General features: G+C 39.1%; 1 protein-coding gene across 1 annotated transcript in view; it reads right to left on the reverse strand.

The window, feature by feature from the left end:
- The window catches only part of LOC106981567 (fibrous sheath-interacting protein 2-like), a 75,148-nt gene extending 49,535 nt beyond the window's left edge, over positions 1 to 25,613 (reverse strand). Inside the window, 13 exon segments of the mRNA XM_053201657.1 lie at positions 1,148 to 1,208; positions 3,014 to 3,102; positions 4,263 to 4,305; positions 6,516 to 6,619; positions 18,063 to 18,141; positions 18,143 to 18,184; positions 18,605 to 18,715; positions 19,408 to 19,546; positions 20,888 to 21,027; positions 21,396 to 21,485; positions 22,192 to 22,353; positions 24,894 to 25,019; positions 25,419 to 25,613. Coding sequence (XP_053057632.1) covers positions 1,148 to 1,208; positions 3,014 to 3,102; positions 4,263 to 4,305; positions 6,516 to 6,619; positions 18,063 to 18,141; positions 18,143 to 18,184; positions 18,605 to 18,715; positions 19,408 to 19,546; positions 20,888 to 21,027; positions 21,396 to 21,485; positions 22,192 to 22,353; positions 24,894 to 25,019; positions 25,419 to 25,517 — 1,285 coding nt within the window. The 5' untranslated portion in view covers positions 25,518 to 25,613.
- Between the last annotated feature and the right edge of the window lie 243 nt (positions 25,614 to 25,856).

Genomic DNA, 25,856 nt, shown 5'->3' on the forward strand with positions numbered 1-25,856 from the left:
CTAGCCTGGACTATTGTAATAGTCTCTTGAATTGTAGTAAGAGAGAGTATGGCATTGTGGCTAGAATTGGTTGAGTAAGACAGACCTTTCACATACACTGTGAAACCTTGGGCAATATAGTTTACCACTCTGAGACTTAATTTACTTATATGTAAAATGGTAGATAAAAATGTTTCTGTCCTCATTAAATTGGTGGGAGGACTAAATGAGAGGATATAACAAATTTAGCATAGTAACTGGCATATAGTAAATGCTATTATTTTTATTGTCTCATTTCCTCTAGTCTCTTCACCTCTAATTCTTTTATCCCTTTATCTATCTATCTATCTATCTATCTATCTATCTATCTATGAGAGTATGTGAGTGGAGGAGAGGGTCAGAAAGAGGGAGGGAAAGGGAGAGAGAGAGAATCTTGAGCAGGCTCCACATGCAGGGCTCAATCCCACAACTCTGGGATCATGACCTGAGCTGAAATCAAGAGTCAGACGCTCAACCAACTGAGCCACCACCCAGGCGCCCCTCTTTTTCCCCTTTTTAGAAAAGGCAAATTCTGATTATATTATGACCCTGCCAATATTCTTCAATAGTTGCACTTGAATAACAGGATAAAAGGTAGATTTCTTTGCCTGGCCTACCAGAGACAATGATCTAACCCTTATCTACCAGTCAAGCTTCATTTCCTGAAATTCTCTAACTGGAACTTTTAGATAAAGCAATTCTGAGAAAATTTCTATTTCCAAAAATGTACTATGCTCTAATGTCTATATGTTAGTAAACGTATTCCCTTTTCCTGGAAGGTTCTCCTTCTATTTGTCTGCTTAGAAAATTTTTCTTATCCTTCATGTCTCAGCCCAACTGTGGCTTCTATAAAAGTTTCCCTGGCTTCCCTATGCTTCCACTGAACTATGTACATACCTCCATTATTACACTTATCGTAATGGGTTGTGATTATTGGCATAAGTGTTCCCCACTAAACTGTAAAATCCAGGAGAGGGACCATGGCTTTTCTACTTTGTATAGTTTCTACTTTGTATGTATGTAATAATTAGCACAATGCTTATCATACAGCAGAAGCTCAATAAATGTTAGTTGAATGAATAGGTTAATAGATTTTAGGACTTACTTAATAACTGTTGCTAATGTTTACCTGACTTAGAGCTAATGCTTGATTTCTTGGCCCTTTCTTCATTAAAATCAGCATATTTCACCTATATATGCCACAAGAAAAAAAAACAATGAAATTCATCAAGGGGGTTTTAAAAGAATTTGAACGTCAGCTATTTCTCACATTTAAAATACAGAAATTTAGGAAAACAATGTTAAAAGTCCATTTATAATAAAAATGCAAGTTTTATTTGGTTTATATATTACAGAATTTACAGGTTTGTAGAATTCATTGGTATTCTGAAATTAACTGAGGAGTGCACTGATCAGCATGGAAGGTAATCAATTGAACAGATAAAAAGATTATGTGTGGTTTTTAAACAAACTATAGGGGACATGATTTTAGAAAGCTGGGAGGCAGAAAGGTTTTCTGCATGTATAGGATATGACTCTTTAATTTGGCCAAGAGCTCTACCTGTTTAGATATTTATACAGAAAGATAAATCCAACCGAGTAGACTTTATTTTTTCCCAGGTCTGAGAGCTAAACACAAGCCACCAGAAGTATATTTCCTGACACTGATGGAATGCACAAAAAAGTTGGAAAATAGTATCATATTCTATTGTAATAAAAGTGGTCATGCTATTTCTCAAAGTAAATTAGGTTTCTGTGACCATTTGATGTATTCATAATGTTCATATATATATATATATATATATATATATATATATATATATATATATTTTAAAGCCTACTTTAAAAACTGATAGTCTAAATGTGTTTATCGACTTTTTTTTTGGCAAAGTATGTAGTATTAAGTTTACTGTCCATGTTACACTCAGGGGATACTTTTTTTATGGCTCCATAGTGAGACTAATGAAAAGTAATTCCTAATGTACAACTACTAAACTATCTTAGAGTAGTTAAGTTTCTTTTTTTCAGAAAGTAAGCATACTAATTATGGATGTTGATACAGTGATACAGTGCCCTGTACACAGCAGGTGTTTAATAAATATTTGTTTATAGAGAGAAGCATATTGTGGCTAACATGCTACATTTGAGCAGCTATATATTTGAGTCTGTTGCTTACTATGCATTTAACATAGGACACTGCAAATGATGGCACTTGCTATTTTTAGTTGTGAAGGCAGACTTTTGGGAAGACTTTGGTGAATTTCCTGCTTGATGACATCTCTTTTAAACCATGTTAACTGTTTAGAACAGCTGAGCCAGTTAATACAGGGCTAACAGAGCCAATGTGGATTTGATTTTTAAAATGACAATATGGAAGTCTGCAAAGGCAATCTATGCTGTGACCAGAGGCTGCACCCTGAATGTCTGCCGCCAACTTCCCACCATCAGATACGTGACCCCTGGTCACAAAGGGGACAGGGTGAGGCAGCATGGCTATCTCTGCACAACCCATCAGCACTGGGAGAAAATGACTCTCAAAGCCCAATTTGTTGCTTTCTCTGTAGGGCACAGGTATGTACTTTGAAGTTCTTGAAGCTCATCATTTAGGAAGCCTATAACCTAAGGGCTAAGTAGGAACATTCAAGTTGCTCCTGGTAAATCTCTATAAAAATTGAGGTAAATATAACATTCAAATTTTGGATCTTTTTAACACATTTAAAGTCTTGGTCTTATCACTTTTGGTAGCTTACAACTTGTTACTGATATTCCCTATACTTACAGTATGACAACACTAGTGTAATTGACAGCTGTGAGCTTTGGAAGTCTGAAGTAGCAGAGCATTATTACTGTGGGTTTGCGTTTCAATTTTTATAAAATCTTACTATAGGGTGGTTAATTGTCTTTTAATGAATGAAATTGTATTACACCAATCTTGATAATAATTCCATACTTCATTTTTTCTGTCTGTATCTAGGACAAATGGAATGTTACTTACCTCTTGTTTCAAAATAGCCTGCACAGAATGTCTGGGGCCATTTGTTTTAGCAGAAACACCTGGAGCTTGAAGTGAGCTACTTTTGATTCCTGGGGGAAAGAAAAGGTACTTTTAAATAAGAAAAAAAAATGATACAGTTCTTACTGAACTGACATAATGTCTAGAATTACCACAGTCAGGGATGTATTTATTTATGCAAATAAAGACAGTATCTCCACATACAAGATGCCTTCCAGTGTCTCACCACCACCATCAGGGACAAGCCTGAATTCCCTAACTTCTGTTCCTAAATTACTTTGCCAAGCTTAATCTCCCATTGCTCCCCCTGCCTCAGAATGAACTGCTTTGCACTTTATTCAGTAGGCAAGGGGGAACCACCAAGGACTTTTGAGTAATTATATGTTCGAAGCTGTATTTTGAGAATATTACACTCACAACAAACTGTAGGAGAGATTAACAAGAGGAAAAAGAGACTGAGGCAAATTATTACAGTTGTTAAGGGCAGGGGTGTTGTGAATGGAAAGGAGGGAAAGATTATGAGATAGTTAAAGGCTGTAAATTGGACAAAATGACAACTTTTTGGATGTAGAATATGAGCAATAGGAAAGGGTCAAAGGTGACTCCAGCTTTGTGTCTGAAAAAAAGGAGGAACAGAAACAGGTCTGGGGGTGACTAGAAGATCATGAATTTGGTTTTGTGCATGCTGGATTCAAGGTGCTAATTGGCCACCCAGATGGAGATGTTGTAGTGTTCTTGGTGTGTGTGTGTGTGTGTGTGTGTGTGTGTGTGTGTGTGTGTGTGTGTGTGTAGAATATTCATGGGAATCTTTTGCCGAGACTATCAGAGACTTAGTGAACCTCTAGTTCAGCCAGAAGATGGGAAATTGGATGTATTTTTATGTCTGGGGAGAAAGGATGGCATTAGACGATAGAGACCTTCTCCTAGGGAGAATTATCTGCACAAATCACAGTACTTCAGAAACTTACTCTACCTATCAGTATAGGCAGCCACAGCAGAGATTCTAACTTCCCCATGGTTTGCAGATTCCAAAGTGCCTATTCACCCAGCAATCACTCAAAAATGTTCGATACTAACATTTACAACCATGAATAATTTTTATATCTTCCTTAATCAAAATAATCACAGATTTTATAATAAGGGGTAAAAAGGCATAATTTAGAAAACTACACAACAAAACTATTTAACTGAAAGACAACAGAGCAATTATAAATATTGTTCATTTTCTTACCTTCATTTAAAATATGTGATGTTTTAGTCATTTCTTTATGTTTCTGTATGGTTTAATATTCAAGAAAAAAGCATTCATTAGTAATTAAGCTTCTAAAAGAGACTTGCTTGCTCTAGAGCAATCACATTAATATAGTATGTCCCCTTTTCTTCCCATCCCCTACGTCTCTCCTAAGCTCTGGTCTCAATGCTAATACACAGTATCAACCTCTTTGATGAATATCTCTCATAGGTACCCAAACTAACTACTTCAAATGAACCTTATCATGTGCCCATGTACTCCCATCTTTCCAAACTTTTTCCTCCTTTGTCTTCCATATTTTGGTTAAACATGTAACAACCCAGGGGCACATGGTTGACTCAGTTGGTTAAGCGTCCAACTCTTGATTTGGGCTCAGGTCATGATCTCATGGTTTGTGAGTTCAAGCCCCGCGTCAGGATCTACACTGACAGTGAGGGGCCTGCTTGGGATTTTCTCTCTCTCCCTGTCTCTCTGCCCCACCCATGTGCTCTCTCTCTCAAAATAAATAAATAAACTTTTTTTTTAAATAAATAAACTTTTTAAAAAAGGTATAACTATCCATCCAGTGACCCATACTAGAAAGCTTAGAGTTACTCCATTTATTTCAGATAGGACCAATCCAATGGATTGAACACATTGCTTGGAATTAAAATAAGGTATGCAATTCCTAACCTTAAGTTTATCATCTTACAGTCGAACAGACAGAAAAAGATGACACAGTATAGTGATTTCTGACATAGAGGTAAGCCTGAGCACTATGGGAGCACAGAGAAAAGACATCCTACTTCAAGAGAACTATATACAAAAATTAAATCCTCATTATCATCATCATCATCATCACCATCATCATCATCCTCTCCCTCTCTCTGGATCTACACATCTATTGAGTCACCAAATCCTGACACCGTCTGACTCTGAAACGTGTTAAATCTGTAGCCTCTGGTTTACCCTCACTGCCACTGCCTGAGTTTGGGCCTTATCATTTTTATCTGGACCATCACAGTAGACTCAAAACGATATTCCCTCTAATCTCCTCTCTCTCAAACACTGCATCTATCTCACACACTTCAACTAGATTATATATATATATTTTTTAACGTTTATTTTATTTATTTTTGAGACAGAGAGAGACAGAGCATGAACGGGGGAGGGTCAGAGAGAGGGAGACACAGAATCTGAAACAGGCTCCAGGCTCTGAGCTGTCAGCACAGAGCCCGACACGGGGCTCGAACCCACGGACCGCAAGATCATGACCTGAGCCGAAGTCGGCCGCCCAACCGACTGAGCCACCCAGGCGCCCCAAGTAGATTATATTTTTATTTGTTTTTTAGTTTTAAAAAAGACTTCTCTCTCTCTTTTTAAATGTATGTACTTAAGTAATCTCTACACTCAATGTGGGGCTTGAACTCATGACCTGGGAGATCAAGAGTTGCATGCCTTTCCAACTGAGCCGGCCAGGTGCCCCCAGAATATCTTTTTAAACCCCATCTCATTCTTATTTCACATCTCTTCTCAAAAACCTGCAATGGTTCTATACTACTGAGACAATAAATCCATTCTCCACGAGGTGTACAAAACAATGGCTGCAACCTACCTTTCAGTCTCCTCTCTGGCGCTGCCCATGCTCTCACTTAACACTTTAACATCAGTGTGTAATACTGCCTCACTATATCCTCATTCATCTGGAAGCATCCCACTCATATCGCAAGACCTAATACAATGAAGCCCTCCTTTAATAAATCCTTTTAAGGCTTCTCTAGGCAGGATCAGTCTCTAAATCTTCTGTGCTCCCACTACATTTTGTACAAATCAAAACATTTTGTACAAATCAAAACTCTCGTCTTATTTTACGGTAAGGACTTTTGTTTATATGTGTCTAATCCTTGGATAGTGAGTCCTCATGAGTAGTGATGATGTCTTTTCCATATCTGTATATCATGTCAATTGTTTTCCCCCTTTTCCCCTCCTTATAGTTTAACACAGGCCCAGGCCCACAGCAAATTCTCAGTAAACATTAGCTATTATCAGTATCAGCAAATTTTTAAGTCAGTTTCTGCAAAACCATATGGTACATTTAACATGATGCTGACTCAGAACCTTCTGTTCTGTGTAGGACTCCATTATCTCTGACCAGTCAGTACCATGGCAGTGAAGACAATATCCCATAGAAATAATAGTTAACAGGATAAATTAATGATTAATATAAAGCATCGGAGACATACAACTTTCTACCTTTTGTTCTGCTTTGTTTTTCTGTACATCATGCTGAGAAGATATGAAGACTGATGAGTTTTTGGCAGGAACCTTTACAAAACTCAGAGAACGGTGACCTGGTCCTAAAAGTAAATGAAAGAGAAATCATATAATTTTAAATAATTTTATCCAAATGCAATTGAAGTACAATAAACCACATATATTTAAAACACACCATTTGTCCAGTTTTGACACATATACAAACTATTGAAACCATCACCACAAACATTTCCACCAACCCCAAAAGTTTCCTTGTTTCCCCGTATAGTTCATCCCTCTCTCTACCCGTCTTCCAGACAACCTACTGATCTGCTGACACTATAATTGTTTGCATTTTCTAGAGTTTGCTACAAATGGAATCATATAGGATGTATTCTCTCCTTTTCTTTTTTTTTTCTCGGACTGGCTTCCTTCATTTAGCATATTTATTTTGAGATTCATCAATACTGTTGCCTGTAACAATGGTTTATTCCTTTTTATTACTACATACTATTCCATACTACACTCCATCCATTTCCCCACTGATGGGCATTTAGGTTGTTTCCAGTTTTTTTGGCTATTATGAATAATGCTGCTATGAGTCTCTATGTGGACATATATTTTCACTTCTTTTGGGCACATATCTAAGACAGGGATGGCTGGGATCATATGGTAGTTTAACTTACATTGGCTACCATTTTCCATTCCAACCTGTAGTGTCAGAGTTCTGGCTGATTCAAGTCCTTGCAAACACTTATGTAAATTCAATTATTTAAATTCTAACTATTTTACTGGGTATATAGTGGTATCTCATTGTGCTTTACTTTGTATTTCCCTAATGACTAATAATATTAAGCAACTCTTTCATGTGCTTATTCGCCATCTGTATGTCTTCAGTAAAATGTGCCTTTTTCCCATATTTATTATGGTGTTACATTCTATATATTACATATTTTTCTATATTTTACATTTTTTTTACAGTAAGCATAATTTCCAGATGTAGGTCTGAAGACCCATCTCTTGTTGTGTTTCCTTTTGGGGCTTGACAGGTATGAAACAGCCATTATACAACAGGGCTACTGTTTCAAAATTTTATATTATTTTCTCATTTTTGACTCCCTAAGTACAAAACCTCTGCCCTAGTTTTGTACTCCACCTGCTTGGGGGTGGAACTAGGGGAGAGGAGGTTAGAATTTTTAACAGGAGGAATGCCACAATATAGACCCAAGTAATATTCAGCACCTGTCATTCGAAAATAGGATGACATAGCCAAGACAGTATGCTTTGCAAGCCATGCAACTGTCTCGAGAATTTCCCTAAATTTAACCTTCATTTTTGTATAACAACAGACTGGAATACTTAGCTCAGATAACTCTCCTTTAGTGTACTGGAGGGAGATACCCTAGCCCTCCAGGAAGAGCTATCTGGGCTCAGAAAGAAGGAAGATATGACTTGAGGAAAGTTGCGTGGGGAAGTCTATTCCTTTAGAGGCTTAGAGACGGTGGGAAAGTGAAAGGGTGGTGGGAGAAGCTGGAGAGCAAAGAAATCAGAAGAGGCTCTTACATTTTTCTTACTTTGGGTCTTGGTTGCTTCAGACAAGTGAAGTTAGCATAGAGAGAAAAGAACTATTGCTCTGCTCCCCACTTAACGGTTCTAGGAAGAAATCTCTTAGACTATCCCTCACTGCTGCCACCTTCTCCTCACCTGGGACATGGGCCACAAACTATAATATAGTATGGTCAAGCAGAGCAAGCCTTTCTCTGACGTTGGTATCCTTTCCCTTCCCTTCCTTCTTTTCCTCTCTTTCTTTGTTTTTAATTTCAGCTTTGGTGACATATATAATTGGCATACAAAATTGTAAGATAGCTAAAGTACACATCATGGTGATGTGATATATGTATATATTGTGAAAGGATCCCCCCCCATTTAATTAACACATCCATCACCTCACATATTTATATTTTGTTGTTGTTGAAAACATTTTAAGTTCTGCTCTCTTAGCAAATTTCAATTATATACAGTGCAATCAACTATAGTCATCATGTTTTCCATTAGACCTTTAGACTTTATTCATCTTATAGCTAAAAGTTTGTACCTGTTTACCAACCTCTTCCTATTTCCCCTTGAGATTTTGCTTTCTTAAGCCACTCTTGGCTGGGAAGCTTTCCAAGGGCAGTCACTGTGGTGGAGGTGAGAGGGCCCCACCCTGAGTGTTATGGATCAGCCAGCCAGAATTGAGGTGGAATGGGAAAGCCAAAAGGCTCTACGTTCAGTGAGACCAAACCATGAGTCACTGCCCTGGTGGCTGACTTCCACTGTGAATGTAAACAGGTCAAGCACTATGTCAGAAGAGATGAGAACATCTCTCTCTCTGGAGACCAGAGGCAGAAGACATTTCATCTAAGCACCATGGCTTTATTTCACCTCCATGAGGTCACAGATGCCACTGTTCCCCAAGCTTCAATGTGCATATAAAGCACGGGGATCTTGTGAAAATGTAGATTCCAATTCGGTAGGTCCAGGGTAAAGCCTGAGAATCTGCATTTCTAATAAGTTGTTTAGGTGATGCCCATATTGCTGCCACATAGAGAAATAAGAACATTAGCCACACCTCTTACCCCAGACATTTGGACATCATCTTTTGCAAAGAAGCAGAAAGATGGGGGAGGCTACATGAAATTCAGGGCCATTATGGGGGCCCCACAAAGGCAATATGTTAGAAAAATCAATGACTGAGCCCAAAAGCAAAAGGAAGGAAGGCACTGGCAAAATGTGCTAGCCATATATGTATTAGAGAAGCCTATTCAAGAAATAGGTTGAAATTTGAGAATGACAACAACTGCTACTCCGTCAGGCTGTTCTAAAAGGAACAGGGGAATAAGAGTGGGCAACACTGAGGGCATGCCCCACTGCTGAGGAAAAATAAGTGGCAGAATAAAATATTTCTATTGCCAGTGAAGTGACAGAAGTTACTTCAGGCCTGAAAATTCCAAAGTCTAAGGAAGGGCAGGGTTTTGAGAAAGAGTGTTGGTTGGAGTCTCGGTCCTCACTAGGTCCCTAGGGCTGCTGGCTTCAGAAACATCAGTAGCACCTCCAGTCAGCAATCTGCAAGGACGACTCTCCAGGTGAATGAAACAAATGAGATGCAGGGAAAAGCTTCCCTAGGAGGCAGAACTGCTTGCTGAGTGAAGACTGGCAGTAGTAGCGGTAGGAGCCAGTGGGGAACAGGTTAAAAAACAATGCCTTGGGATCTTGTTGGTAATGGAAAAATACAGAAATGAGATCAGGAGCAGGGGCCATGGAGAAGCAGGGCTCTCAACTGGGCTTGCAGACTTGTCAGCTGCAAAATATGCGCGGTCCTGCTCACGGGCATGTGGTGGCAGTGACATGAACTGAGTGAGTAATTAGGGAGTCTAATCCAGAAAGCAAGAGAGGCTGTAGCACTGTTGGCAAATATTACTCAAAATCCATCATTTATAACATAGGATAGAGGATTTATCTGCATTGTAAGCAGATGCGGTCAGTACCAAATCCCATCTTTCTACAAATTACTAGTTTAGTACTTCTAATCAAATAATTTCAATTACGTTTTTGTCCTTGGTGTAATTTCTGGCCACTGGTACTATCACTTGTTTTCTTTATCTCTGGGGAAGGAGCTTAAAGAAACACAAGAAAATATTTGTTTTTAATAGTGCACATGACAGTTATCCAAGATACATTCTATTTATTCTTTCATGCCCAATAAAAGGAGAGCTATATGCTAATATACATATGGGGCTATAAGGAGGAACTGCAGAGGATAAGTAGTGGTTCTCAATGGGAGGCAATTTTTTCCCTTAGTGGACATTTGGAAATGTCTGGAGACATTGTGATTGTTACAAATGTGGCAGAGGAGGGTCACTCCTGGCATCTAGGGGGTGGAGGCCTGGGATGCTGCTAAACATTCTACAATGCAAAGGACAGTCCCCACAACAAAGAATTATCCAGCCCAAAATGTCAATAGTGGCAAGGTTGAGAAACCAGAAGACAGATGTGATGGGGAGGCAAGGCAATCCCTTTTACAGTATTATCTTGTGTAGTTAAAGCTATACTTGGGCAGAGTTGTCTTCTGGGAGAAGGGAAAAAACTCCATCCCTCCATCCTGCCCAGTGAGAACATGGCCTTTTCTCTGTGTGGGGATGCACGACAGCACAAACAACTATGCTGGAGATGCTGTGAGAGTGCTCATGATCTTCCTTGGCTGTGCCTCAGAGCTTGGCAGGGGCAAGTGACAGTACACATATACCTCAGCTGTGAAAGATATGACTACAGTTACTGTTTCTAATCATTCAGATAGACAAAAGGATTCCAAACTATGTGTGCTGATTGCATTTTCACTAGAGCTTTAAGATATGCATCCCTTTGTGTCTATGTGATAGAAGATGATGGCCTTATTATAGTGGTATAAGTCTATTTCATATGTGAAATAGATCTCTTCATTCTCCTGTCACCTATGTGATATTGTGAACATATTTTTAAAAATATTTTCCTTTTTAAAAACCATTTGAGGTGGCCACTGTTTAAGATGCCTACCTTAGGGGTGCCTCAGTGGCTCAGTTGGTTAAGCATTAGACTCGTTCTTTATGAGATTTTTTTAAAGTTTATTTTTGAGAGAGTGAGCAAGCAGGGGAGGAACAGAGAGGGAGACAGAATCCCAAGCAGGCTCTGCCCTGTCAGCACAGAGCCTGATGTGGGGCTCGAATTCACGGAACTGTAAGATCATGACCTGAGCTGAAATTAAGAGTTGGACGCCCAACTGACTGAGCCACCCAAGCATCCCTAGCATTCGACTCTTGATTCCGCCTCAAGTCATGATCATAAGGTTCATGAGTTCGAACCCTACGTCAGGCTCCATGCTGAGAGTGCACCACCTATTCGGGATTCTCTCACTCCCTCTCTCTCTTAGACCCTCCCCTGCTTGGTCTTTCTCTCAAAAATAAATAAACATTTAAAAAAGATGCCTACCTGAAACTTCCTACTGTAATTAGAAGCTAACCGTTAAAGATGGAGGAAGCAATACAGCTGCTGAAGTGATTTTTTTTTTTTATCCCAGAGGCAGGTGTTACCACCTCATTGCTTCACTGGACTAAATTATGAGCTTTTCTTACTGACTCTCCTTTCATAAACTTTCATTCTTTCTTTCCTCTCACATTGTCTATTCTTACTGGCTCATCCTTTAAAAACTTTCTCTTGCACATATTTCCTCTATCATTTTTTTTTTAAAAATCCGTTTATTTTGTTCTCCTTTTAAAACTTCTTTTCTCTCTATTCCTTTTCCTTCTCCCTTCTGCTTCCTTTCCCTCCTCTTCCCTGCCCTATCCTATCCTGCCCATCCTCCTATCCTGCTCTATCTATCCTCTCTTGCCCTATCTTATCCTGCCCTGTCCTATCCTGCCCTATCCTATCCTATCCTATCCTATCCTATCCTATCCTATCCTATCCTATCCTATCCTATCCTATCCTATCCTGCCCTATCCTATCCTATCCTGCCCTATCCTATCCTATCCTATCCTATCCTATCCTATCCTATCCTATCCTGCCCTATCCTATCCTGCCCTATCCTATCCTGCCCTATCCTATCCTATCCTATCCTATCCTGCCCTATCCTATCCTGCCCTATCCTATCCTGCCCTATCCTATCCTATCCTATCCTATCCTATCCTATCCTATCCTATCCTATCCTATCCTATCCTATGCTATCCTATCCTATCCTGCCCTAACTTATCCTATATACTATTTTGCCTCATCCTATTCTATCCTCCTCTATTCTATCTTCCCCTGCCCTATTCTATCTTATCCTGTCCATCCATCTTCTCTCTTTCTTTTACTCTCTATTTACTGGCCCATGTCCAAAAAGTTTTCCATTTCTTTTCTTTCCCTTTCTAACTCTTTTATGTACTCTTTTTATTGGTTTCTCCTTTTTCTAATCAGTTTTATCTATCTAGGTATCTATCTTTCTATCAATGTATATCCCATCTATCCATCCACCCACCTACCCACCCATCCATTTACCTACCTAGATATCTATCCATATTTATTACATTGTATTTTATTGACGTTTATGTGTTTTATTGAAGTATAGTTGACATATACTTGACTACTACTTTGTAAATCCCCCATCATTCACAATGCACTTGCTTTACTTATTGGCTCCTCCCCCTCCCATTGTCTCCCTCTCTCCTTTAACACTTTCCCCTACTGACTCATTGCTCATAAACTTGTCTTTTTTCCCTTATTTCCTACTTCTGCTCTGTCTTCCTTCCTTTCACCCTCCCTCCCTTCTCTTTGCTACATTCCTTTTGTATCTCTATCCTCATACCCACCCTCTGTCCTTCCTGTCTTCATTTCTCCCTCCCTCCTTCCCACTGCCCCCATTTTCCCTGCACTACCTCCCTCTTACCTTTTTACCCCTTCCTTCATTCCTTCCTTCTTCCCATTCTTCCTTTATTCACTTTGCACTGGTTCCACTTCCAGACCTTTTTCCTTTTCTTCTCTCCTCTCTTTCTCTCTCATTCTACCTTTTTCACATATTCTCCTCTGGTGTCTTCTACCTTTTATTATCTATCTACTGTTTACCTACCTATCATTTAGCTGTCTTCCTTCCATCTTTATTTTTATCTGACTTTTGTTAGATCTCTTTCTCTCTGTCCTCTACTCTGTACATCATGTTTTACTAGTTCCTCCTTTTCAACTTCTCTGTGTCTCTCTAATATTCTTTCTTCTTTTTGTTTTAGTATTTTCCTAGTCTCACCCCATTTTAGAATATTCCTCTCTTTCTTGCCTTCCTTCTCTCCCTCTCCACACCCCCTCCCTCCCTTCTACTTTTAGATCTTCATCAACTGTCTCTAGGTCTCTTTCTTACTCCTTTTGCTGTCCTCCTCTGGATTGCTTTGCCTTCTTTTGGTGAACCTGCACCCCTGCCTTCTCTCCTCCTTCCCTCCCTCCGTCCCCACCCCTACTTCCCTGTCTTCCCTCTCTCCTCATATCCCCACCTCGCTTCCTTTCTTCTCTTTTTTCCTCCTCCTTTACTCCCTCCTTCCCTCCATTCTTCACATACTCCTTTTTTACTGGTTCTCCTTGTAAACTTATTTTTTTTTTCCCTTCAGGGTGCCTAGGTAGCTCAGTTGGTTGAGCGTCTGACTTTGGCTCAGGTCATGATCTCATGGTTTATGGGTTCCGGGCTTTGTGCTGACAGCTCAGAGCCTGGAGCCTGCTTCAGATTCTGTGTGTCTCTCTCTCTCTATCTTCCCCTCCCCCACTCATGCTCTGTGTCTCTCTCCTTCAAAAATAAATAAAAACATTAAAAAATGAATAAACTTTGTTTCCCTTCATACTCTCTCCTGTTATCTTAAAAAATTTTTTTTAATATTTATTTATTTTTTAAATACAGAGAGACAGAGCACAAGTGGGGGAGGGGCAGAGAGAGAGGGAGACACAAAATCCAAAGTAGGCTCCAGGCTCTGAGCTGTCAGCACAGGGCCTGGCATGGGGCTTGAACTCAAGAACTATGAGATCATGACCTGAGTTGAAGTCAGACGCTTAACTGACTGAGCCACCCAGGTGCCCGCTCTCCTGTTATCTTTTAATATTGTCTTTTGTATGAGGTCCTCCTCATAAAATCCTGTCTGCCTATATACCTGGTTTCCATCTATCTAACCACGTTTATTTTTACCTGACTTCTCTTTAGATCTCTCTACCCTCCATTCTTCACTTCCTCCGCCTTCCCTCCCTTTCTTCAGATCTTTACTCACTCCATTTCTTTTACTGCCTCTTTTTCTTTCTTTTCTTTCCTTCCTTTCCCCTCCTGCCTTTTCGTCTTTCCTTCCCTCATTTCTTTCTTCCTTCCTCCTATTTCCTTTGTTATCTCCACCCAACCACTCATGCACTCACTATTTCCCGTCTGTGTTCCTTCATTTGGTTTTCCCACCTTCCTGTGTTCATTCCTCTTTTCTTTCTCCTTCCCCCTCTTTCCTCTTTTTCTTTTCTTCCTGCCATTCTTCTACTCTCTTTTTACTACTCCTCTTTTTAAACTTTTTTCCCCTTTCCCCTCTTTCTTTATACATCTTTGTCCTGTCTTCACTGCTGCTTCCTCCTATTTAAAATCAGGTCTTTCTACCTATTCACCTGCCTAGCTGGCTGGCCATCTATCTGGCTATCAATCCCCTGTATCTTTATCTTACATTCTTTCTTTTACTGTCTTCTACTTTTTAAATCTCTTGCACACTACACAATTGTACTTAATTTTTTAAAATTAATTTATTAATTTAATAATTAATTAATTAATCTCTGAGAGACAGAGACAGTGCAAGTGGGGGAAGGGCAGAAAGAGAGAGAGAGAAAATCCCAAGCAGGCTCTACACTGTCAGTGCAGAGCCCAATGCAGGGCTCAAACTCACAAACCTCGAGATAATGACCTTAGCCGAAATCAAAAGTCAGATGCTTAACCCACTGAGCCACCCAGGCACCTCTGTACTTGATTATTTTACTGGTCTTCCTTGATACTCTCACATCTGTCTCTTGCAAATAACTTTTCCCTACTGACTCATCCTATACAAACTTTACTTCCTTCTTTCCTTTTTCTTGCTCCCTCCCTTCCTTTCTCTTTTTAGTGGCTCCTTATAACAACTTCTTTCCTTCTCTCTCCTTTTGTTTTCTTCTTGTCCAGTCTTACTACTGGTTTTTTCTATTTGAAATCCTGTCTGTCTGTCCATCCATCCATCCCCCCCCCCCACTACTGCTGAACTGTCTCATCAGTTTACCTATCTTTATTTTACTCTATTTTAAGTGACGTCTTTTTACATTTTTCCCTCTCCCTGCCTTCCTCAATTGTACTTATTTTCACTGTAGTTTCTGCTTTTAAACTCCTGTGTCTCTTACTCTTATATCTTGTTTTTTTTTTTTTTTACCAAGTTTCCTAGCCTCGTCCCTTTCAAAATTCTTTGCTTTCCTTTTCCTTCCCTCCCTTCCATCTTTTCCTCCCATCTTAAGCTGTCATAACTGCTTCCTATAATGTCTTCCTATTTATCTTTTCTTACACTCCTTTTTTTAGTGGACTGTACTTTTAAAGTCCAGTCTTTTCTATATCTATGTATCTCTGTATCTATTTTATTTTACTGTATTTGTTAACTAATTTCTTCTTTTTAGACCTTGATTTCCTCCTGCTGTCCATGATTGTACTTAATTTTCTCACTAGATTCTCCTTTTCAGCATCCTCATGCTGTCTTTCATGTTCACACTCTTTGTTACTCCTTTTCCCAGACTCTTCCCTTTTAATAGACATATTTACTTCCTGTCCCTTCCTTCTCTTAATCCCACCGGCCTCAGTCCCCTATTTGTTTTACTCTCATTATATTCACTACTTTAAATTATTCTTCCCTTTTCCCTCTATTTTGTGTCCTGTCTTTATTACTGGCTTCTCTTTTTAAAAATCAGTTCTATTGGGAAACCTGGGTGGCTCAGTCAGTTAAGTGTCTGACTTCGGCTCAGGTCATGATCTCAAGGTTTGTGAGTTTGAGCCCCACATCAGGCCCTGTGCTGACAGCTCAGAGCCTGGAGCCTGCTTCAGATTCTGTGTCTCCTTCTCTCTCTCTTGCCCCTTCCCCATTTGTTCTCTCTCTCTCAAAAATAAGCATTAAAAATATTTTAAAAAACCAGTTCTATGTATCTGTATATGAATTTATGTAAGGATATATGAATTAATTGTATATAAATGTATGTATTTAAGTATATATGAATTGATTGATCCATCCATCTAAAGTATTTAAAAAAATTTTTTTAAAGTTTATTTTATCTCACGAACCGTGAGATCATCACCTGAGCTGTGATCAAGAGTCAGACGCTAAACCGACTGAGCCACCCAGGTGCCCCTAATTTTAATGTATTTTTAAATTGACTTATTATTTATTTTAAAATATTTAAATGGTGGTTCCACACCACCAGCACAAAGCCTGACGTGGGGCTAGAACTCATGAAACCATGAGATCATGACCTGACCTGAAATCAAGAGTTGGAGGCTTAACCAATTGAGCCAATCAGGCACCCCAACTTCTTTAAAAAAATTTTTTTAAGTAAGCTCTATGCCCAACGTGGGGCTTGAACTTATGACCCCAAGATCAAATCATGTGCTCTACCGACTGAGCCAGGCAGGCGCCTCTGAACTGACTTTTTTAGATGACTCAAACTCCTTTGTCTCTCACTAGACTCTCTGTGTCAAACTCCTTTGTCTCTGTGAGAGACTCTGTGTCTCTCACTCTATTTTTATTCTGCTTTGTCCCACTGAATTATCCTTTTTAAACTTCTTTCCTCTCCATCTTCCTTTCTCCCTCTTTGTCCTGTATTTTCCCCCTGTATATCTGTTTCTTCTTTCTTACACTCTTTTTTCTTTGCCTGTTTGTTTTTCTCCTTCTAGTCTTTTTGTTTTGTTTCTTTGCTTTTGTTTTCCTCCCACCCACCTCATCTAGTGTGTGTGTGTGTGTGTGTGTGTGTGTTTTCTTACTGGTTTATTTTGTTCAGTTTTCTTTCTTTTTCTCTCCTATTTATTCTTTCCTTCTCTTCTTCATTTCATTTTTTTCTTTTTGTACCATTTTTTCTTACTGCCTCTTCCTTTTTAACCTTTGGTTCTTACTTTTTACCTATTTCTGTTTTGTGCTTGGTATATTTTAAATGTCTCTTCTTTTGTCTCCTTTAAAAAAACCTAAAAAAATAAAAATTGGAAATGAAAAATCCTTTTTCCCCTCTCTTTCTCTTACTAGTTTGCTCTCTTACTGTTTTGTATAATCTTACTGGTCCTGAGTTGAAATGTTTTCTTCCATTTTTATAAATATTTTTCTTGGGGAGCCTGGATAGCTCAGTTGGTTAAATGCTTGACTTTCGCTCAGGTCATGATCTTGCAATTTGCAGGTTTGAGCCCCACGTCAGGCTCTGTGCTGACGGCTCAGAGTCTGGAGCCTGCTTGAGATTCTGGGTCTCCCCCTCTCTCTGCCCCTCCCCCTGCTCATGCTCTGCATCTCTCTCTAAAAAATAATAAACATTTAAAAAAAAAATAAAAATATTTTTGTCTCCCTCTTTGTTTCTCTCTCTTTTTTGGTAATGTTTTCATTTACTGCTCCTTTTCTCTGTCTGTCTCTGTCTCTCTGTCTATATATATATATATGTATCTTTCTCCTTCTTTGTTGTATTTTTTTATACTGTCTCCTTTTACTGGCTCCTTTTTAAACCTGTAGTGCAGGCAGTGTTGTCTACTGAATCACTTTATAGAAGCGTTGAATTTTTTTATATATAATAATATTGTGTATGTATGTAGATTCTTTACAACTTGAGCTGTAACTAGGAGGTGCCTTGCATAGTGCTTGGCACAGGTAGTGTGGGCTTCTAGGATTTCCCTTTGCAAGGGGCCTGTGACCTCTCTGTATAAGCACATAGAGATTTTTTTTTATAAAGCCACCATATTGAATATATAGATATGCATCTTCTACTTAGCGACTTTATCATTTATTGTTTCTCTCTCACCTTCTCTTTTGTCTTGTCCTTTGTTTTCATTTATACTTCCCCCTGGTCCTTCTCTCTTAAGGTCATCCTTTTGCATTTTTTTGTAAATGATAAGCGATTTTTTTCTCTAGAAGTGCTTGTTTCTAAATATTAAAAAATACATTTAACATTTAAAAATTGAACAGCAACTTGCCACTGGAAATGCAAAACAGATATTTCAAATATGATGGTCTACTTGAAGGGTGCCCTCATTCCTATTTTGAGATTTCTGAAGTCACAATGAGTACAAAGCTAGGAAGGCAGTAAGGGTGAGTTTCCTTTTGTTGTCCAACATGAAGAATATATTGTAACAACTAGATCCAATTTAACTCATTGCCCACTTTCTGGACACTGGTCCCATTTCAGACCAACCCTTGAAGTCCAGGTTCAGACCAGACTGGGTCTCTCCATCAATAGCTATCCTCATGAGTTTAGGCCACTTTTGATAATTCACACTTTAATTATCAAAATTGGCAAAAGCTTTTTCTCAAATAGCCCAAGTTACTGGTAAAAGCTCACTCTACCTTCCGGTGGGCTTCCTCCCAGAGTTTATGACGTTGTTCCTCAACTCGGGCTTCTCTTTTTACTTCTTCTCCAATCTTGGTTAGAGGAAGCATTTCTTTTGTCTTCCATCCCTAAGGAGCACGATATTATGGTAGTTAGCAGAGGGTTTTCTTTCATTATCTTTTTTTTTTGTATTTTGTCAATAAGCAAATTAGATCAAGTCAAGGGCCTTACAGAAATCGAGTCAACCATAATAAAAACCTTACATTGGCTTTAGAATGGGCTTCTTTTACCACTTTTCATTGGGAATATGTTGGCGAATGCAATTGAATGGCAAAAGGAAGATAATTATTTTGCTATTGGAAACTTAATTCAAGTATAAGCCTGGCTCCAAAGATGGGTCTAAAAAGATGTTGACAAGAGGGTTTTCTCTTATTGACTAAGGGGTATATCATATGTAATCGATTGCTCTTAAATATATTTTCACAGAGAAATAAATAGGCTTGTCTGAACTTTGAGAGAATACAGGCATGATAATTTCTCACTAGAGTTAATATCTAAAACTTTCAGAGCAGAAAGTGACTAGAAATGCAATGGATATATAATTTGTGGTGTCAATCTCACTATGTTAAGTGAAATCTTGTCCATTATAACTGATAAAAAACAGTGGTTTATTCCTTAAATTATTGTTATTTTTAATAGTGGTTTATTTTTTAGACCTGAAATAGCTTCAGGTAATATGGTGGGATTGCTAAAAAATGTTTACCAATGAAACAAACATATGAAATTTCCCCTTCAATGTTTAAAATTTGGTTTTCCTCACCTCTTCAATTTGTCTACGGAGACTAAGTTTTCTTCTAATGTGGTCCTGATGTTGTAGTTCTTCCTTCATCCGGAATGTGCTCTGCTTTTCTGCCGTGTGCTCAACCTTGTCTAATTCCTTACTAATCGTATCTAAATATCTAAGTAAAAGTGCAAATATAAGTTAAAGTAAATTGGGTGTTTCCCTTATGATGATATTATCTATTTTGGTATTCCCAAACCACCTTCTGGGTTGTTTTTGTTTCTTAAATACAGGAAATGTAGAGTTTTTCAGGGACCTTTAAGCTCACCTGATCCACTAACTCACCATGCTATACTAATTTTACCAGACTCTGTTATACAAGTATCTTATTGTGGCTGGGACAATGGCAAAATATGGAACAGAGTGATTAAAAACATTTTACACAGAGATTATTTATAGCTCAGCAGTTTGAGGAACATGAATTTCCAAAGGCAGCTGAAATCAGCTTAAAGACTAACTTCAAAACATAAGTCAATTTGAATTTCCTTTAAAAATAAGTGGGTAAAGGGTGCCTGGGTGGCTCAGTTGGTTAAGTGTCCAAATCTTGATTTCGGCTCAGGTCATGATCTCGAGGTTGTGAGATCCAGCTCTGTGTTGGGCTCCATGCTGAGCATGGAGCCTGCTTGGGATTCTCTCTCCCTCTCTCTCTCTCTGCCCCTCCACTTGTATGCTCTAAATAAACAAACAAACAAACAAACAAACAAACAAACTTTAAAAAATTACAAAAAAAATAAGTGGTTACTGGTCTCTCTGTAATTTCCAAGTCCTTGAATGACCTTCCATGTATAGAGAGATCTGCAGATTACCAGTCTGGGACTTTGGTAGATCAGCACGTATTCTAGCATATCATGACACGAATCCATGGAATTTAAGAGGCAAGGGAAGGGTGACTGGCCCTCACCCCTGGTAAAGGACAAAGAGAAAGAACTAGAACTCATCTCTGCCTCCTAGGGCATGGGTTTGGCCGCTGAATGGTAATAGTGCACATGTGTGGGTAATAGCTGAATGAACACACACGGTTGGTGGGGGAACACCACCTGTTTGTATTAGCATCAGCTGAAGTTATAGGAACTTTCCCTTTTTGACCCTGCAGTACTTTCCTTAAATGTAATTTAGAAACATGCTGAACACATCTCTCTCTCTGCTACTATGGACGTGGGTTTCCCAGGCTTAGGGATTTGTACTTTAGATTTCTTCAAATATCAGTTTTGCCCACCTCTTGGGTTTCTGGTGGCTCCAGTCTCAGGAAGAAACTCTCCTCCCAAGCCTTGGCACCAGGGTTCCCAAAACCTGTTACCTCTTAATCTCCTTTTCCTTTCTCTCCATGTTGAAAACTATAGGGGATTAAATAGTGTCTAATACTTTTTTTTTTCATCCTGCTTTCAATGATTTCTAGTAGTTTTACAACTTCCTGGGGTCTATAGTATGTCCATGAAATATGCATTAACTTCAGTCGTACCTGTGTTTTATTACCAGCTCTTGGTCTGGAGTTGTGTGTGTACCTTCCTGTAACAGCCATTCTTGGAATTGTGCGTTTCCATAACTGTCATAGGCTCTCTTGGTTTCATTCAATTTATTTACTTGTTTTTCAATGATTTTCTGAGAGAGAAAAAAAAATAAGGTCTTTATACTGGCTGGAAATAAACCTGTCCTTTGGTATGCCTTCTTGAGTTTAGGGCTTAGTAAAGCTCCTGTACTTTACAAATGGTTAATTCTGTTAACCTGCATTTCAGTCTAATGTGGCTCCATTCAAGATAAGTGAAAATTTCTCTCTGTAAATTAAAGGCAAAAGTCTCATCTTTATTTCTTATAGATCTCTAGAGATCTTATTTGATTTGTTACCTTAATAATTTTAGGTCAGGCTATTATGAGTAGATATTCTGCAGAGGACCAAACCTTTATCCTAAATCCTACATAAAAACTATCTTTACAGGCCCCAAATAAAACAAATTTAAGTATTAACTTACTTGTTCTTTTATATAGTTTCTTTCAAAGTCTAATTTTAAAGTAGTCAGATACTGCCTGTACTTATTCAATTCTTTCAAAGTACATATGACCTATAAAAACAAAACCGAAAACCAAATGTATAAACAGAAAATTGTGACAGTCATAAAGCTTTACAGAGAAAAGTGTCATAAGAACATTCATTTTAGTAACAATTTTGGGATCAAGGGTAATAACAGCACATTTTGGTAGTGATTTGGAAAGTGGTGTCTAAAACTGCTGTATCACCAGGAAATATCTATCTAAATAATATTATTTCAATAATATGGTTCACATCATAATCAGAAATTTATTATTCCCAATGAATTTGTTATTAAAACACCAGTATAATAATGACATTTAATATCCTCCCCCCAATTTATTTCATTATGCTGTTTTCTGCTAGGTTTTTGTCTCTAGTCTTCTCAAAAGGTATATGAAATATTCCTTGATAGGTATACTGTGCCATTATTACTTTTAGAACAAGAGGAAAGGCACTACAATACAGCTGGGAGAAAATACACAAATAAATATGTGTGTATGGATGTCTTTACATATTTGAATCATTTGGTGCTTGTCTTTTGCTGTTATCAAAGAAAAAAGGTCAAGTAGGAACAAGTAGTCTTATTTGGAAATCCAAATACTGAGTAATTGAATTCTCTAATAAATATTCTTTACTGTCTATCCAAAGTTGATACAAGCTCCTAGTGAAGAACAGAACCAAGTGTCTATCAAGTCCCTAGACTTCTGCTAGTTAAAAGGAAGTAGGCTTCAACCTACTTTATTATTGTTGGTGATGTAGCCGCCCTTCTTTAATTTCTTTAGGATATCTTTTCGCTTATAGTATGCTTTTAAATGTGGATCATGCAGACTTTTATAGCTGGTTTCCAAAAGTCGGCAATAAGGATCAGTCAGGTTAAAGTCGTAAGAAGGCTGGTAAAGCTGCAAATACACAGATTCAAAAGTATTACATATGTAAAATGGATGAAATTGCACTTTTAAACCTCAATTTGTTGAACTGACTAGGTTGTTCAGTGAAAATAAAGCATGCAAGCAGAACCTGAAGTGAGGGAATGTGGACAGGGGGTTGATTTAGGTTAATCTCGCTGCCTTTCTCTTTCTCTCTTCTCTACCAAAGCTGTCTTTAGGCTGGAGGTAGGTGAGAGCCTCAACCTCTGTCCAATTAATGAACAGTGATGTGTCGCCCTAAGAGTTCCTGCAAGGCAGGTAGGATGCTTCATATGTGGGCAGGGGGTAAGACAAGAGGGGAATGATAGAGTTCTAGCTCTCTTTTTAGATTTAAAAGCTTCCTTTGTAAGTTTCTGACTGCTTGATTGTGCTAGCCTCTTGTCTTTCTTAAGGGACCTATATCAGGAAACTGGATTCACTGACTACCAATGTTTCCTTAAAAAGGCAAAGAAAGACATCCTTCTGGGCAATGATTTAATTTACAGTGGGACTAGATAAGAAGCCCACATCTTTCCTAGAAAAGAAATGATCAGCAGTTGATGGCAGTTGAAACAATGCTGCAATTAGCAGATTGGTTATAGCTTTTTCTTTTAGATGTTGACTTTTGTTGGTAACAGACATATGTTGACCAACCCTGGGCTACTGACCTATCAAGAAAGAAACAAATCCATTTGTTGAAGCCAGGGTTAAGTTTTCTATTGTCAATTCAAATGATTGGTTTCCCTGAACTGAAGAATCTATTATAACATCACTACCTGCCAGTGGGAGGTCACAGGGAAAAATTTTAAAAGTATGGAAATTGTTCTTTTAACAGGTTATCTTTTCTTGAAAGCAGAATGTCTAAGTTAATTGGCAAAGTTTTTACTATTAACTTTACAACAAAGGCAACTTAAGGAGTTTGTGAACAGTTGCTATGTTAGTATACTAATAAGCAAATTAATTTATAAACAAATTACTTGAGAATAAGTTTGGTATCAAAATGTTGAAGTATAGGATCACTTGTCAGGTTTGGATTAGTGCATAGCTAAAGATATGTAGGTTACATTGCTACATTTTAATCTGATTGAAAACAAGACAGTTGGATACTATAATTTTGCCTTCCATTTGCTTTCAAAAAAACATGAAAGACTTTTAAATTCCCTGTTTCTGTAGTGATGTGCTTAAGTGGTCTGCAGTTGAGGAAGCTGAAAGGTCAGGTGAAGAACTGTGCCCTGAGTCAGGAGATGGTGGTTCTGGTCTGAACTCTGCTACTATCTACCTGTGACCTTAGATAAATCATAGCTTCACCTTATAAGGTGGTGATGAGGGTAAAATGAGTTAAAAAAAAACACCTAATGGTGTAAATATAAAGTCTCACTTTCTTGAGGAGATCCTGTTAAAAGACAAAGATCCCACAAAGTTAGTCTTCGGGGGAGCTGAATGCAGTGCTTGATCATGATTAAATGCATATATTTTGGGGGTAATCAATATAATACAGAGATAATCAGGGTAATTGAGTATAGGAAAAAACCCTGGAAATAATAAGTAGCTAACAAGTGAACAGCAGGAACAGTATAGAAATATAGCAAATAGAAGATAACTGAGGAAAAAAACCAACAGATAGGGCTACAGTTATAAACTAAAATGGAATGTTACTACTAGTAGTGAAATAGGGTTTGAGTATGTTTTAGGAAAGCTAATTTGTGGGAGTGTGACTCAGTCAATTTCTGTGAGATTGACATATATTTAGTAGAACAACATTATGCGTTTTCAAAAGAGAAACTCTGTTGTTTTCTACCAGTAAAACCTAAAAAAATCCTATATATTAGAAAAGTATCTGAAATACCAAGAAGCCCCTACTCATCCTTGATGACATACTAGACAGTGCAAGAATAAGGATGTCAGGATTATTCCTGTAAAACCTTTTGCTATTGTGATGAAAGCACACCCTCAGCTAGAAAGTTCTGAACCTCCTTCAGGCTTGGCCTAAATTAAGGACAGAGGCAGAGGACTTAAAATGTGTAACAGTGTGAGTGCAGCACACCGAATCACTAAAAGTGCTGATTCAGTGATAACTAAGATAGTGCAGACCAATGGTATGTAAATTCTAAGGAAAGCTTAGCTCTGTGTTGTGACACTTGTGAAAAGGCTTCTTACGGTAGCTCTTAAAAGACGGCTCAAATTGAAGGTCAAGAAGGAGGGGAGAAAAGTGCATGCCAGGTTGCAGGAGCCAGATGGACAAAGGCACGGAAGTAAGAATTAGCATGATATGTTTAGGTAGGCAGAAAAGACCCCGACCTTTGGGAGCGCAGGCTTTGGTTTGGAACTAAGGATGAACTGGTGGCTGAGGTATATCATGGGTCCTTCCATCATTAAAGTGAAGTTCAGACACTACACATTTGAACTCTTTTACCTTCACTTTGTGTGTGAAATTAAAGTTGACTCAAAGCAAAATCATAGCAAGTATTTCAAGTTTAATAGCAAGTTAAAAAGAATAAAGAAAATCACTTAAGCACTATTAAAACTCAGTTTACCTTTTCACTTATATTTGTAGTGTAGAATACATTGTTGCTTCCTGGGATAACAGGCAGCTTGACCCCAAGAGGAAGATCCAATAGATTAGCTGCTCCGACCTCTGGAATGGGTTCTTTTTGTGAGCCCTGTCAGATACAATGAGAAAGTCTTTTTTTTTAAGACCTATTCTTTTAGTTTAGATCAATCTACTCACACACATTTCAATGGGCTAATACTTCCACATAAACCAAAGAACCATCCACTCAGGGTTGAAAGAGCCCGCTCTGCTGACGCCCCGGAAAACCTCTCAGCTTCCACGAGTTGCCAGCCATCTCTCTGGACCCCACCCAACGCCGGTCGCGGCCATAGGCAGCACTCCCCACTACGGGCTGCCCCGCCTAGGAGCCTGAAGCTGTCTTCAGGCACCCGCCCCTTTCCCCCCGCTCGCTCCACTGAGGTCTCCGCCCCTTCCGTCAGCCCGCCGACCCAAGACTCCGCCCAGGAGCTAGGAGGACGACGACTACACCGCACTAGCCGCCACTCACGGTGCCGCACTGCTCTCTGGCGGCAGCTAGGCTGCTGGCGGCCGCCTTAGTGGTGGAGGCTTCCGCAGCCTTATAGCAGTTGCTGAGATACAGATCCATGGCCGCCCGTCAGCCCCCAGGGTGCTGGGGGGCTGGGGCAGCAAGCCCTCTTCGTTTCACCTCTTCACTCACACCTTTCCCGCTCTACGATTAGATCAAGTCCAGGCCACGCCCCTCACTGTGTTGCCTCCCACGCTGCAGCATTGTCCTCCCCAACTGGCATAGCCCTCGGCGGGTGGGGGGGGGGGGGGAAGAGGAGCGGGACCACTCACCACTCGCTCTGCTGCCCCAACTTTTGGCGCATGCGCAGGTTTAAGAGCCTCAGCGTTTGGGAGTGGCTCAGAAGTCTGGTGTAACAGGGCGTGGTGGAGATTACGTTTCTCTCTCAAAGCAACACCC

Source organism: Acinonyx jubatus, chromosome X (assembly GCF_027475565.1).
Source record: "Acinonyx jubatus isolate Ajub_Pintada_27869175 chromosome X, VMU_Ajub_asm_v1.0, whole genome shotgun sequence".
Lineage (NCBI taxonomy): Eukaryota > Metazoa > Chordata > Mammalia > Carnivora > Felidae > Acinonyx > Acinonyx jubatus.